This window comes from Barbus barbus (genome assembly GCF_936440315.1).
Source record: "Barbus barbus genome assembly, chromosome: 21".
NCBI lineage: Eukaryota > Metazoa > Chordata > Actinopteri > Cypriniformes > Cyprinidae > Barbus > Barbus barbus.
In genome coordinates, this window is record NC_136749.1 from 11,569,776 (window position 1) to 11,583,520 (window position 13,745).

The 13,745-nt window shown below is 35.5% G+C and overlaps 1 protein-coding gene across 1 annotated transcript in view; it reads left to right on the forward strand.

Annotated features, from left to right (window-relative positions):
- The window catches only part of LOC306887674 (FH1/FH2 domain-containing protein 3-like), a 171,265-nt gene that overhangs the window by 15,992 nt on the left and 141,528 nt on the right, over positions 1 to 13,745 (forward strand). The window contains exon 3 of the mRNA XM_079445615.1: positions 9,785 to 9,849. Coding sequence (XP_079301741.1) covers positions 9,785 to 9,849 — 65 coding nt within the window. The remainder of the gene's footprint in view (positions 1 to 9,784; positions 9,850 to 13,745) is intronic.

Genomic DNA, 13,745 nt, shown 5'->3' on the forward strand with positions numbered 1-13,745 from the left:
TGGGGTGGAACGACATGAAAGTGAATAAATAATTACAGATTTTCACTTTTGGCTAAATTATTCCTTTAATTATTTCCATGTTCTGACTTCCAAACTAGCAAGCCACTTAAGCCTCACCAAGCATGTGTGTGTAAAGTTTAATATTACAATAGACAAATATATATTAACTGTATACTAAGTCACTTTGTTAGTTTTAATCACTAAGCCTGAATCACAAATCACTTCTAACGATAAAAAATCCCATGAGGATCCATGACACTGTTTAATATGCTGTTGTAATGTTTTCTTTTTTGTTGTCTTACACGGTTTAATTTAATTGTGTAATTAGTAGTCTAGATTGCGCATCAGTTTGAGTGGTCTCCCTCCATTCACATTGAGAAAATTCTTGCTTTGCTCGTAGATCAGAGGGCCAACAGATGGATAAAGTACTCACATCTCCTTAAAAACCTTTATTGTCTTGGAAGAGGTTAGAATGTTAGAAGGTGAAAGTTGAAGGTGTTGGCTTGATTCTCAATAGCCTTTGGGTGACTATTTTCTTAATACCTACATTTCGGTCTGTATTCACATCTTGTTACATTGGAGGCAACTTTAAGCACAATCCTGTCACGTGCATTCCATAAAACATTCCATCTAAAGCTATCCGAAAGACCTTAAAATCTCGCAGCACATGTTCCTTTATCTTCAGTGCATACCACAGACCTTCTATGACAGGCCTCTATTCAGTCAGCCCTCAAAATACCTGACTGGTTGGCAAGGGCACAGATGATGTCAGCCTCAGGTCTTAAGAACGCTGGCAAGATTCAGAGTTAATTGTCTTGTTGAGCAAAGGCCAAGAGTAGACGCTTCTTTTAAAATTAATGAAGGTTTAAAATACAATTTAACCCCCAAAATCTGCTGAGCTTGCAATTTTATATGCATGGCATTTGTCTGGAAGCCTGTTTCCAACTTTTTTTTACAATTGTGATTCAGTGTTTAATTCTGTTCCTGTTTCTTTTGACTTTGTAACTCACAGTGTTACATTTATATCTCACAGTTGACTTTATTTCCCATACCTCCAACTTTATCTCTTGCAATGTGACTTGCAGTTAAGACTTAATATCTTGTAACCTTTTCTCGTAATTACAAATTTATTTTACATAACTGCAACTTTATCACTCACAAAGTGACCTTATATCTCACAATAGTGACTTTTTTTTGTCATTGTCACTTTATATCCAACGATGTGACTTTAGATCTTGCAATTGCGACTGTTACAATTGCGACCTTGTTGCAATTGGGATTTTATTGCCCTTAATTGCAGCTCGGATTTATATGTTTTTTTTGTTGTAATTATGACTATTTTTCTGAATGTGACTTAATCTCATAATTGCGCATTTATGTCTTACAATTCAACCCGATCTCATGAAAGTGCATATAAATAGTACACCAAATAAAAATGAAAACTCGTGATATTGATGATACGCAAAAATGGACTTGCTTATATGGACTAAAATTCGTTTTTAGTTTTCGTTTTTATTTGGTGTACTATTTATACGCATTTTCATGAGGCCGGGCTCTACAATTACAACTTGTTTTCTCAAAATGTGACTTTATTGCATAAGTGCGACTTTATATCTTACAGTTGTGACCATTTCTCTTAATTATTACTTTATTTGTCATAATTGCAAATTTATTTCTCACAATGTTAATTTTTCTATCTCGCAATTGTGACTTTGTTTCTCATAATTGTGATTATAAATCTCTCAATGTTACTTTTATATTCGCAATTGACTTTATTTCTCAAAAAGCAAGCTTCCATAAATTAGTGCTCACAATGGACATGAACTCTCACACCAAACAGATCAGATACCGGTGCAAACCCTTTTAAACATACCAAATAAAACAAACAAGTTTTTCTTTGACCCCAATGAATGGCTTTTGACTCACAGTTTTGTAGACAACACTGCTATCTTTTTTAGCCACTGAGTTGACATAGCTTCCAGAAACTGCCAAACGCCAGTGACTGAATGCTAGATTTTTGCATTTGAGACCATTAATGGACAAGGCCGCAAATATTTAGGGATGTATTTGTGCCAATGTGGAGGCAGGTCTAGTCCCATTTTATTTCCACTGGATTGGGCTCAAATTTGAAATACAGTTGAAGGCACAGTAGTGAATGGATGTCTTTTGGATGAGTGAGAGGCTGAAGGGCCACTTCTTTAGGTCTCTGAGAAATGAATGGTAGCGCTAACTGGCATGCTGTTCTGCTCTTCTGTCTGTCTTCATGAGCCCCCCAACCACTTCCCAAGAGGCTATCAAGGGTGTGCATTATTAGACCCATGCAGAGTGTCTGAGTGGGCTGTGGAGAGCAGGAATGGAGGACTACATTACTGTTAATAACAGGGTAATTCAGCACAGTGGTCTTTTATGGCCTGGATGGGCTGGAGTTCACAGCCCCTCCATTTACTGCAGTTGTGCTTTATTACGGGGTCTAAAAACCTTGGCCGAAGTACGTGATTAAAACTGAACCCATTTCTCCTCCTCCTTTTCTGTTTTGTGGTTTTCCATCTTTCTTCATGTGATGTGTCTGACCTACATTGCATCAATTGCTGAAAACACAAAAAAGTAGGCTCGAGGAATAATTTGAGATCCTTTTGTTGCTGCCTCATTGTTGCTACTGTATCTTCTTACTGTTTACATTAGGCCTGGAATGAATTACCAAGCTCTGCTTAACTCTCTTTTTTCCCCCTCTTTTGGAGTTCAGTTCTTTTCAAACAGTGATTAACAGTTCTGAGAACTGTTCCTCCATTGCTTTGATGCATATTGTTGAATAACGTCATTATATACAAATGTGACTTATTTTTGTTGCTTATCCATGTCCTTAAAGATTTCTTTCTTGGTGTGGAACCTGGAGGCCTGTGATGGGATTCCACAGGGACAATCAGAAATGGATACAGATTACAAGTTGCATTCCACAGGTGCCTCAGTCATATGAAGTCACTTTACGCTCTGATTGAGGAATGATCCTCTAACGCCTCATTTTGTAAGGTGGATATCTCTATGTCATTGTGGCTTAACCATCCTAATCATTACCACACCATCTCATGCAGAAAAATCTGTCGGAGCCTGACACGGGGCTCCGAATTTAATCCCACATTGCTGTTAGTACGGACCCTCAGCTTTGGCAAACTACCAACAAAATTTCTCTCTTACACCAGGGCTCAACAGTAAGGATCGTTTTTTTGTGGGCCATTTTTACTTGATCTTGCCAACATTTTTATTTGCCCTACCACAAAAACTATAAATATGTTTTACTTGTTTTTTATCTAGAGTTTTTTTTTTTATATTTTAGAAAAATTAAATAAAATAAAAAATATAATTTTTGTTAAAATATTATTTTTATTTAATATTAAATATTCTTTACAAAGAAGTTAATTACATTTGAGTAGTTATAAGTTTATATATTTTTTTAAGTTTATAAGTTTATAATTCAATAATGTAGTTTATGTTTATAAGTTTATATGCTTCCAAGACTATTACAAGTTGCAATTTCAACAAAATGTTACCCAACCAACTAAAATTACAACTTTAACTCTATAGTTAAAAACTATTTAAAATCGTTATATAAATTGATAAATAAAGTGGGAAAAAATTTAATTATAAATATTATATGAAAATGCAAATTAGAAATGTTGCCATGTCAGCTACACTATATATTATGTATATCAAAGTTGAAAATTTAAAGATTATTGGAGTATGTTTGACAAGAAAATACTATTTCAAATTACGTTTTACTTTCATGTTTACTTCCATGCTTCAGTGTTTAATGTTACTTGCTGTTTCTTTGTAATTATTTACTAGCAATTTTCTGACTGAAAATTGTTACATTAAAGTACTAAAATTATTAAAACTAAAATTGGAATAAAATAAAAGCTAAAAATGGCAAAAGCACATAATTAAAATGATAAAATAAATAAAACTAAAATATAAAAATGCTAATTAAAACAATTACATAATATAGTAGTATATAAATAATACTAAAATAAGTTTACAAGATCTAAAAAATGTATACAAGTTATATAAAAGTATAGCTAAAAGTTATGTAAAATGTATACAAGATCTAAAACATATGCACACTGGTGAAAGAATGAAGAAAATATAGTGATAATACAACACTGGGAGAAGATGGGAAAAGTGACAATTCTGTCGACTCAAAACTCTTTCACATCACTGGCGCTCAAGCCCTGAACTCTCTTTTACTTTGAAGAAAACTGTTAACATTAATAAATAAATGTGTCCAAAATCTCACTTTCTTTAAATATCAAAACCTCTGCTATTCTCTCTCCTTCTTGCTTTCTCTGTCATCTTATATTTTTCTTGAACTCGTTTTTTTTCCTGGCCAATGTGCCGGAGGAGCTGTCGTCGGACTCGGTTAGCCTCTGGCCCTGGAGAAACGCCTAGTTCTTTTAATGGGAACGCTTCAAATATTTGTGCGGATTACATGGATAGAGGGGTAGGAGGCTGCTCAGCTGGACCGCTGGATTTTTCCTTTATTGCTGAAGTAAATGGCAGGCAGAGGAGCTGTGGTCGAAAGTGTGGAAACACTGAGGTGCCTTGTATGTGTTACTATGATCTCTGTTTTTAGAGAGTCTTATGAATAGATTGACAGGTGATAGCACTTCAGCAGCTTTTTACATATTTAGGGTGCGTCGAGCTAAATATAGTTTATGTGAATAAAATATAAAAAGGCTCTGTGGAATTTCAGCACCACCAGTGGCACAAAATGGTACTGCAGAAATAATTGTTTTCAAACAGGTTTCCTTCCCAACTTGGGCCAAATGAGCCAATATTGCTGTTTTGGGCTGATTTGCATACAAGTAAGTAAATCATTCAGACCATCTTTGTCATCACTATACTTGATCAAATTTACACATGTACCTATGTTTTTATGTCTGAAACGTTTGCTTTTCTGTGATGTTTTAAACCTTTGTACGGACCGCGTGATACTTCCATTTTTCTTGAGATATACTTGAGAAGTGCTGGTCCATAAATACACCAGGTGCCCAGAAACTTTTTGCTGAGTCATATCTGTTCCAGGAGGACTTAATCTGCTGTTAATTGCACTATAGGCAAATGGTTGTTCTTGAACCGGGTCCAAGTATGCAGGAGGTAAACGTTACCTGTCGGCAATGAGTCTTCTCTCTGTAATTTTCTCCCTCTCCATTTTTCCCTCCTTTTGTGTCTTTATGGGACTTCATAGTGTGATATTAAATAAACAGGCGGGTAGTGAGGAGTCAAAGTTGGTTTGAGTGCGCCTGGCATGACTCTACATACCCAGGAGAGACTGCATGGGGCCAGGATCAGGGTTTATAAGGCATTTGGGAGTAAATAAAGAGCAGAACGCTGCGCTAACTCATCTCAGAGGTCTGAGTCTGCTTTAAACTTCAACTTTCCCCACAGACAAGCATTTGTTATGATGGTCTGTTCAGGGGTTGTGATGATTAACCTGTAGAGGTTAGGTTTGTTCATTCATTTGCCAGAGTAGAGTCCTGAATACAGAATCCCTTGCTCACTATTTCTGCCGAAGACTTTAGTCAGGATGAACACTATACAGTATTTAATTGGTCACAAATATACATAAAGAGGCTGTGAGGGATTGAAGCAAAAGTCAAATTTGGATTTGGGAGGTGGAGGAACCCTATGATTTGGAGACAATCTTGGTAATTGGACAAATCGAGTGGTACTTTGTCTTAATTGATGCATCATAGCCTAAATACAGTATCTATATGTGTTGATTTCTCAATAACATGATTTTTAACATTTCAAATTGGTCAAAAAGTGCAGATTGAAACCTTGGAACCAAAACTTTGATTTTATGTATTTTAAAGATAGAGTTCACTAAGACATTAAAAATTGCTGAAAATTTACTCAACCTCTGGCCATCCAAGATGTAGAAGAATTTTTTTTTTTCATCAGAACAGATTTGGAGAAATTTAGCATTACATAACTTGGTCACCAATGGATCCTCTGCAGTGAATGGGTGCCGCCAGAAACCGCTGATAAAAACATCACAGTAATCCAAAATTAATGTCTTGTGAAGTGAAAAATTGTGTGTTTGTAGGAAACAAATTCCATTATTAAGACTTTTTAACTTCAAGCCGTAGCTTTCGACTAAAATATGAGTCCTTTAACCGTAGTATTACTTTCTCCGGTGATGACTACCGATAATATGAAATCTTTGCATTACTCAGTATTGCTGTATCTTTAATAGCAGGCCTGAAGTTTATGCTTGCCACTAGATATGTAAATATGGAAGAATAATTTAAAATTTTGAGTGGGTACATTTGCTAAATGGATGGGTTTTGGGTTTGAGTCCCAGGCAGTAAATTGATAAACATGCTGATAACATGTTTTTCTTGAATGCACTGTAAATTATTTTGGCTACAAGTTTCCAGTTGCCAGTTGAATTTAATTTGGCAGAACTCTATTGCAGATTGTTAATGCCAGATTATTAATGCCAAATTAACAAATTCCCTTGCTTATCGACTGGCTTTTTGGACTACCCATTTACATCAACTGTCAGTGCAACAGTGTTTTATTTGTCTTCTTATGCAACAGAGATGCTGCGAAAGGTCTCTTCGTGCTTGTGAAATTGTAACATCAGGATAATTTGTCTTGGATAAGCATAATGAGGCTGTCTGTGTCTTTTGCTGGTGTTACGTGGCCGATGTTGGACACACTTTCTCCTTTTGGCCCCAAACAGATCTCAGGTTGCAGGGGCTATTCTGTTTCACAAAGCTAGGCACGTTTGTCTGGGTAACTCAAATCATTGGGCTGTGAGCTGTGGAAAAAGACTGAGTCATCCGGCTGCAGATCTTCCCTCCAGCGGAGCTGCGCTCTGGGAAATGGCAGTGCAGGATGATACAAGCTATGTCAGCCGTACCGTATGTGCTAGACTGTCCACAGCCATGTATTCGCTTGGCAGGCACCCACATGCAGAAATTCTCACAGTATCAAGCCAAGACGAAAAGCCAAGACATACAGCTTCACCCTCAGAATCCAGTTCTCTTGCGCTTTTCTTCGTATTGCTCCAGAAATACAAAAATTGGATTCCTCTGGGTATCTCATGCGTATTCTTAGAATCGCCGTTTAATTTGATAATGAGCATGTAAGGTGCTGTAGAGTACGGTTATGGTTAGTAGCCAGGCTAATGTTACTGGCGAGGAAAGCGCAAGTTCATTATGAAATAGATCCAGTTACTCATTAGCTTCAATGGCAGAAAGATTAAGTTGCAAGTGTTGTCAAGTTGCTTTAGTAAAAGTTGTGCTGACAGATGCTGTTTGTGTCTGTTGATTTTTATGTGTCTCTGGCCTATAGCCATGGGTCCATATTTTATATTTTAAATTGCACACTTCAGAATTACATGAAAAAACATCGTAGATGACCTATTAGGAAAATTGTTTATTTTTTAAAAACTTTTGTCACTCTATATTACGGTATTGCATTACATTACAAAATCGGTTAAAATATAAAATATAATTCTGGTAAATAATTCCGCTATACTAAACTAAACACCAGAATGAATAAAATTTATTTATATATGTATTGAATTTTTTTCTAGATATTTAATTTAATTTAAAATATATTTTTGTAAATAACTTGTAAAACCTTTTAAGAAACAAACAAAAAAAAAAATCTAAATGAAATAGATGTAAATAATAACAACAACAACAGATATAAATATATAATAAAAAATGAATTGTATTAATAATAAAATATAAACTATGTCTTAGGGAAGCTACAGACCTCCTGCAAAGCAAAAGTTCTTGATTACTTATTTCCTCGTATGAGTATGCTTTAGTAATCATCATCCTACTTGTTTTTTGAGTTAGAAGGTGACAGTTATCAGAATGTTAAAAATGTTAATGAAAATGTTATCTAAAATGTATTTTAAACATGCATTTTAACTGTAGAGGTATACACTACTCTGTACATGTCTACTCTGGCCTGATAAATATGCTTTGTGCTATATCACTGAGGTGTTTTAAATCAGTAGCAGGTCATTTTGGAGACTGCTGAAGGCAGGTAGTCACTTTTGGAGATGCCCCGATCTGTGGCATGTTGCCAATCAGACCAGACATCAAACTTTTATTGTATAACTCGCACAATGCTGCATTTGTTTACAGGTCTCCATGTTGCTGTCCTGCTTTCATGAAGCAAACCTGTGGTATCATATGCTGTGGGTTTGAGAAAGTAAAGCTTTTAGATGAAAAATATATTTTCTCCAATCTCCATGAGTTTCTGTTTTGTCTGCATTTTTTTAGTGTGTTGCTTCCTGTCCACTTTCTGTGTTTATCTCATGTCTGGTAAATGGAGGCTTCAGCCCACACGGATGTTACTACAGAGTCATCGCTGATCCGACTTGTTCTAAAGCTAAACGTTAAGCATCCATCCATCTCCTCCAACTCAAATGCAGCTGCGTCTTATTCCATTGTGTGTTTACTTCCAGTATTCATGAGACAGACAGATCCTCCGTTCATCAGGCCTGATAATCTATGGAAGAGACGGGGGTTGGGTCTGTGCCCGTATTCGTCCGTCGCTCTTTTTATGGATGGCGTGACCTACATGTCATCCCCACCGCCACCTCTGCTCTCCAGGTCAGGGGGAGTCCAGACGATATCTGACCCTTTTTTCACAACATGGCTCTCTTCACCCACTCAGTCCGTCCAGTTTCTCACTCCCATGAGTCACTTGGCAGTTAGTAGTAAGCCACAGGAAGTCAGTTGGATTTTTAGACTTTTGGAGCTCAAGGCCACACATGGTTTTAGTCTCTCAAGACTTTAGAAGCTTAATTCACCTGACCTAAATATACAGTAAGAGCAGACACAGAATCAGGCTTCTGGTGTAAACAGATGTGCTGTGGCACATTATTTTACCTTCACAAGTGTATATAAATAAGGCTGGTTGATTTTTGCAATGTTAAAATGCTCTCCTATATATGGAGTTCCAAATGAATGTTTGGGAGAAGCTTGTTTGTATATTGATCAATCATAACACTAGGTTATTTAACTTGCTCCTGTGATAATTCATCAAGCATTTGATTCATGATTTACTGGTTTTCAATTTGTGTTTTTTCTTTGGTTTGGTTTTGCTTTGCTTTGTTTTTCGTTCAATTTTAGTTTTTGCTTTTGCTTTTTATTGCCTTTTCTGTTTAGTTTAGTTTTTGTTTGTTTTGTTTCACTTTTTTTCATTTTTACTTTGTTTCATTTTTGTTTTTTTACTTTGTGTTGCTTTTTGTTTTGTTTCGCTTTGCTTTGTTTTGCTCTGTTTCATTTTTGCTTTTTTTACTTTGTGTTGTTTTGTTGTGTTTTGCTTTGCTTTATTTGTTTTGTATTGTTTCACTTTGTTTTGCTTTTTGTTTTGTTTTTGTTAAAAATGTAGAAAAATGTAATCAGTCATCTAAATATCACAACATGAAAGTAACATGACTACTTTGACCAAATGTTGCAATTATTTGTCCATGTATATATCTTCAATTTTGTAATGTAATCTAATGAATCATGATTTATTTGTTTCTTTGAGTTTGAATTAGCAGGATTTTTAATCAATGCACTGATAAACCAGTTTGACAGTTAAAATGTGCACTTAATTCATATATTTAGAAAGAGAAACCATACTTTGGTCCATCATATGGGATATACAGTCCATATAATATCATATGGTCCAACATAGCACTGTAATTTTTTTTAACATTTATTAGATTTTCAGCATGATGATCTCTTGTTTTGTGTTTTTTTTTCTTTAGGAGAGGAAAAAAGCATAGTATTATCCTGAGAACACAGCTGTCTGTCAGAGTCCATGCCTGCATAGGTGAGTAACAAGATGCCGTTGCTCTTCAAATAAACTATAAATGGTGAGAAAAACATTTTGTGCTCAATCCTCACCCTTTAAAATTTCTGGCTCAGTCAGCAGATTCTGGCTGCATCAGATTGTTTAGGAATTATTTTCTCATTTGTTGCTTGTTGAATGACGGATGTGTAAATTATACGTACCGAGGCCCCTGTCTGATTTTTACTGTGTGGTAAAGTTTTCCTGTTGCTAATAGGCCCTCACGCCGCAACGTTTATGATCTAGTTTAAATATGTTCCATGCTTGATTTCTCAATCGATATAAAACAGCTAATGCAGCAACTTTATATGAATGCCAGGGTAGTGCTTTACACACACACACACACACACATATGTTTGTTTTTGTGAAAAGTGGGGACATCCCATAAGCGTAATGGTTTTTATACTGTATAAACTGTATGTGCTATTGCCCTACAGGAGACTGTGCATTTCAACTTTCCCCCAAAAAAACTCACTCTGTATGATTTATAAGCGTTTTGAAAAGTGGGGACATGGGTCAATGTCCTGAAAAGTCACCTTCACCTTGTAATACCTGTGTCATTATACAATTTATGTCCTCATTTGTCACAAAAACGCGCGCACACACACACACACACACACACACGTCTTAGCTTGTGTCATGTATTTTGGAGTTTTAAAACATTAAAATCTAATTCCATTTTGGCTGGAAAAGGCTTTTTTAATTTATAACCTGTGTGATCAGTTTTAAAAACACTCACAAATATGCCATGGTAACATCTTTCTGCCAGAATATATATAAAAAAAGAATAACTGTAGCATGTTTGGACTCACATTATCTTGCATAGTTACTGTATATTTCTTCACAATCTCGTTGTTTATCTCATGTCCCTAAACCCTGTTGACAGAATCAGGCTTCATTACCTCCGTAAGCCTTATCCCAGATTAACATCTGTGTCATTGTGTGGAAGCAGGACGGCTATGGCTATCTCTGAATCACGAAGGATTAAGTGTCACAGACAGCACCCACAAAACCCATTAAGCATATAAACCGTGTAGTTTATCTGGAAGTGTTGCATGCATGTAACTCACTTCAGGGGTTAAGGTTACCCCTGTGTCTCAGAGAGCACACCCACAAACCATACAGTATATGGACCGTCTGATGCTCACTGAACATAAAAATGGGTTTTATCAGTGTGCTTGGAAGTTATGTTTTACAAGTTACCAGGCTGCCACAATAGCTGGGTTTCCATCTGTTGTATTCTTTGTGAATTTTAGAATATCAAACTAAACTTGTGATATCCCAATAATGATGTGATGTCTCAGTATCACATTGTATGCTATCGATTTACCGCAAATGTGTGTTGATTAATTTGTGAAGTTATATTAAAAACTGTGTAATTTGTATAACTGAATTAAATTTTTCAAGTTCAGAAAACTTATAAATTCTATTCATAATTTATGTATATATAATTATGTACCTTGCAGTGACATTTTGACATTTCTTTGGAGGATATCTTGTAGCTTTATATACAAATTGTTCTTCTCAGAATAGTTTTTTTGTTGCTTAAAATAAGCAAACGTAAGTGTAATCAAGCATATGTTTTGGAAAAATGATTTTAGGATTATTATTAAATTTGGGGAATGTAAGTTATGTTCATGTAATAATGTTTATTTGTGAAGTGCACATTACCTTTAACATTTTGTTGTTTTTTCCTCAAGTTTTATGACATCTGATTAGCATGTGTGTGTGTGTGTGTGTATTCCCATATATATATTATATATATATGGGATCACTTTACAATAAGGTTCATTAGGTAATGGTAATTACCATACTGTATTAACTAATAATGAGCAGTACATTTGTTACAGTATTTATCAATCTTTGTTAACTTTCTCTTAACTATCTGTTCATTCTAAGTTCATGTTAGCTTAGGTCCATTAATTAATAAAACCAGATAAAACTTTGGATTTGAATGATGTACAGTATTATTTAATGCTGAAATTAATATGAACTGAGATTAATAAATGCTTTACAATAATTTTTCATTGTTGGTTAACTAATGTAGTAAATGTTAATGTAGTAAACCTTATTGTAAAGTGTTACAGAAAATGTAAATATTTAAAAAAATATTTAACAGTCTTTACCTGTCAAGTGCACTTTTTTTATTTAACAGCCTAAAAATAAATGTTGTATTTTTTTACTCAAATTTTATGACATCAAATATTTTGAACGATTCAAAGTTTTATTTGCACACCTTTATTTTAAGCATTTAAAGTGGTCTGATTTCACATTTACCCACCCTTAAACATCCTCTACAACTTTGGCTGCTTTACATGTCAGTCAGTTGGCTTTTTCATGTCTAAATGGGTGGTGCTTGGCTGGAATAATCCACAATGTGGACCAGACTTCATGCCGACAGTCAAACGTCTAAATGATTCACTGCTGTTGTCTACAGGAACTGGTAGTCGGTGTTTAAGACAAGTGTGTGTCTGTAGCGAGCAGTATAAACTTAGTGGCGTGCTGCACTGCAGCCAAGCACACGTGGCTCGTACGGTTCTCCCTCTCCAAACTGCAGGGGAAAATATAACCGTCAGCCTGCAAAAGCCATTAAGCTTAGAACTGTCAGATTTTAATTTGTACGTTTCGCAAAAGTGTTATTTAAGTGTACCAGGGACAAAAATTGCCCAATGAAAGAAGTGCAGTTATCTCTCACAGTCAACTCAATTTACCGATCCTGCGTTCCCAAAGAATTGCGGCATCATTTGGAAACTCCAAAGCTGTTCTGCTAGGGGTATTTTGGTCCAAAAATAAAGTTGCTGAAACGCCTGGCAAGGTCTGAGAATCTGTTGAGAGAGATTTTACGAACCAGACCTGCTCAGACACCTGCCCTCGAGTTGTTTTCCCTTTCGTTTTTTCGCAATTTGCGAACCGTGAAAGAGGGCAGCAGCTTAGCACAAGTACCTCTTGTAGCAACCCCTTCTGAGATGCTTCACCTATCAGCAGCTCTGAACGTTTGCTTGTTGATTTGTGTCATGATAGCATGCTTTGAGTCACTACGTTGTTTGTCTCTGTGGAATCAATGTTCCTTATCTATGATTTAAACCCGTATGGAAAGAGCAGCTTGATAAGAGAACCACTATGCTCTGCAGATGTTACCTTGCCTCTCTTGTTGAATGTTTTCCTGCCATTCTATCCTCTGTCCCGGGACCTGTCCTAAACCACGCTGCATTCCTTGTAGCAATGATGGGATCGCTTTTCTGACCAGCTGTGTGCTTGTGGGATTGAAGGCCTATTTGGGTCAAAGGTGGGTCCTGTGTGTGGGAGGTAAGGGCTGGATAAGACTCTCTCTCGCTCTCTAAGCGGATGACCCAAGATGACAGCTGCTGCTCTTCAGGCTTAATGTGTCTCTCAGTTTTTGTGTTAATGAAAGAGCAGGACGACTATTTTTAATGAGTTTTGTTGTAAATTTGCAATTTTCATTTTATTTTTAGTTTATTTTTTTGTGACATTAGTTTTTTCAAGATATTTTAATTTTGCTTCATTTTTATTTCAGTTTTTATTTTATTTTACTACTTCAACCTATTTTATTTCAATTAGTTGCCAATGCAACATTTCATATTTTCATTGTTTGTTTATTTTATTTTAGTTTAATGAAAAGATGTTTTAATAGCTTTAGTTTTGGTTAACAATAAAAATACTGGTTAATGTTAATAAAATATTTTAAAAACATGCTGTGTAGATTTTGGTGTTGCTTTGAAATTGGTCATTTCACTTTTTAATGTTGGTATTGTAGACTAGTGTAAACACTATGCATATAGCACTCAAAATAAATTCAAAGATTAAATTAATCCATTTTGAATGATTTTTTATTTGCACATTCTTTATCAAAGAACTGT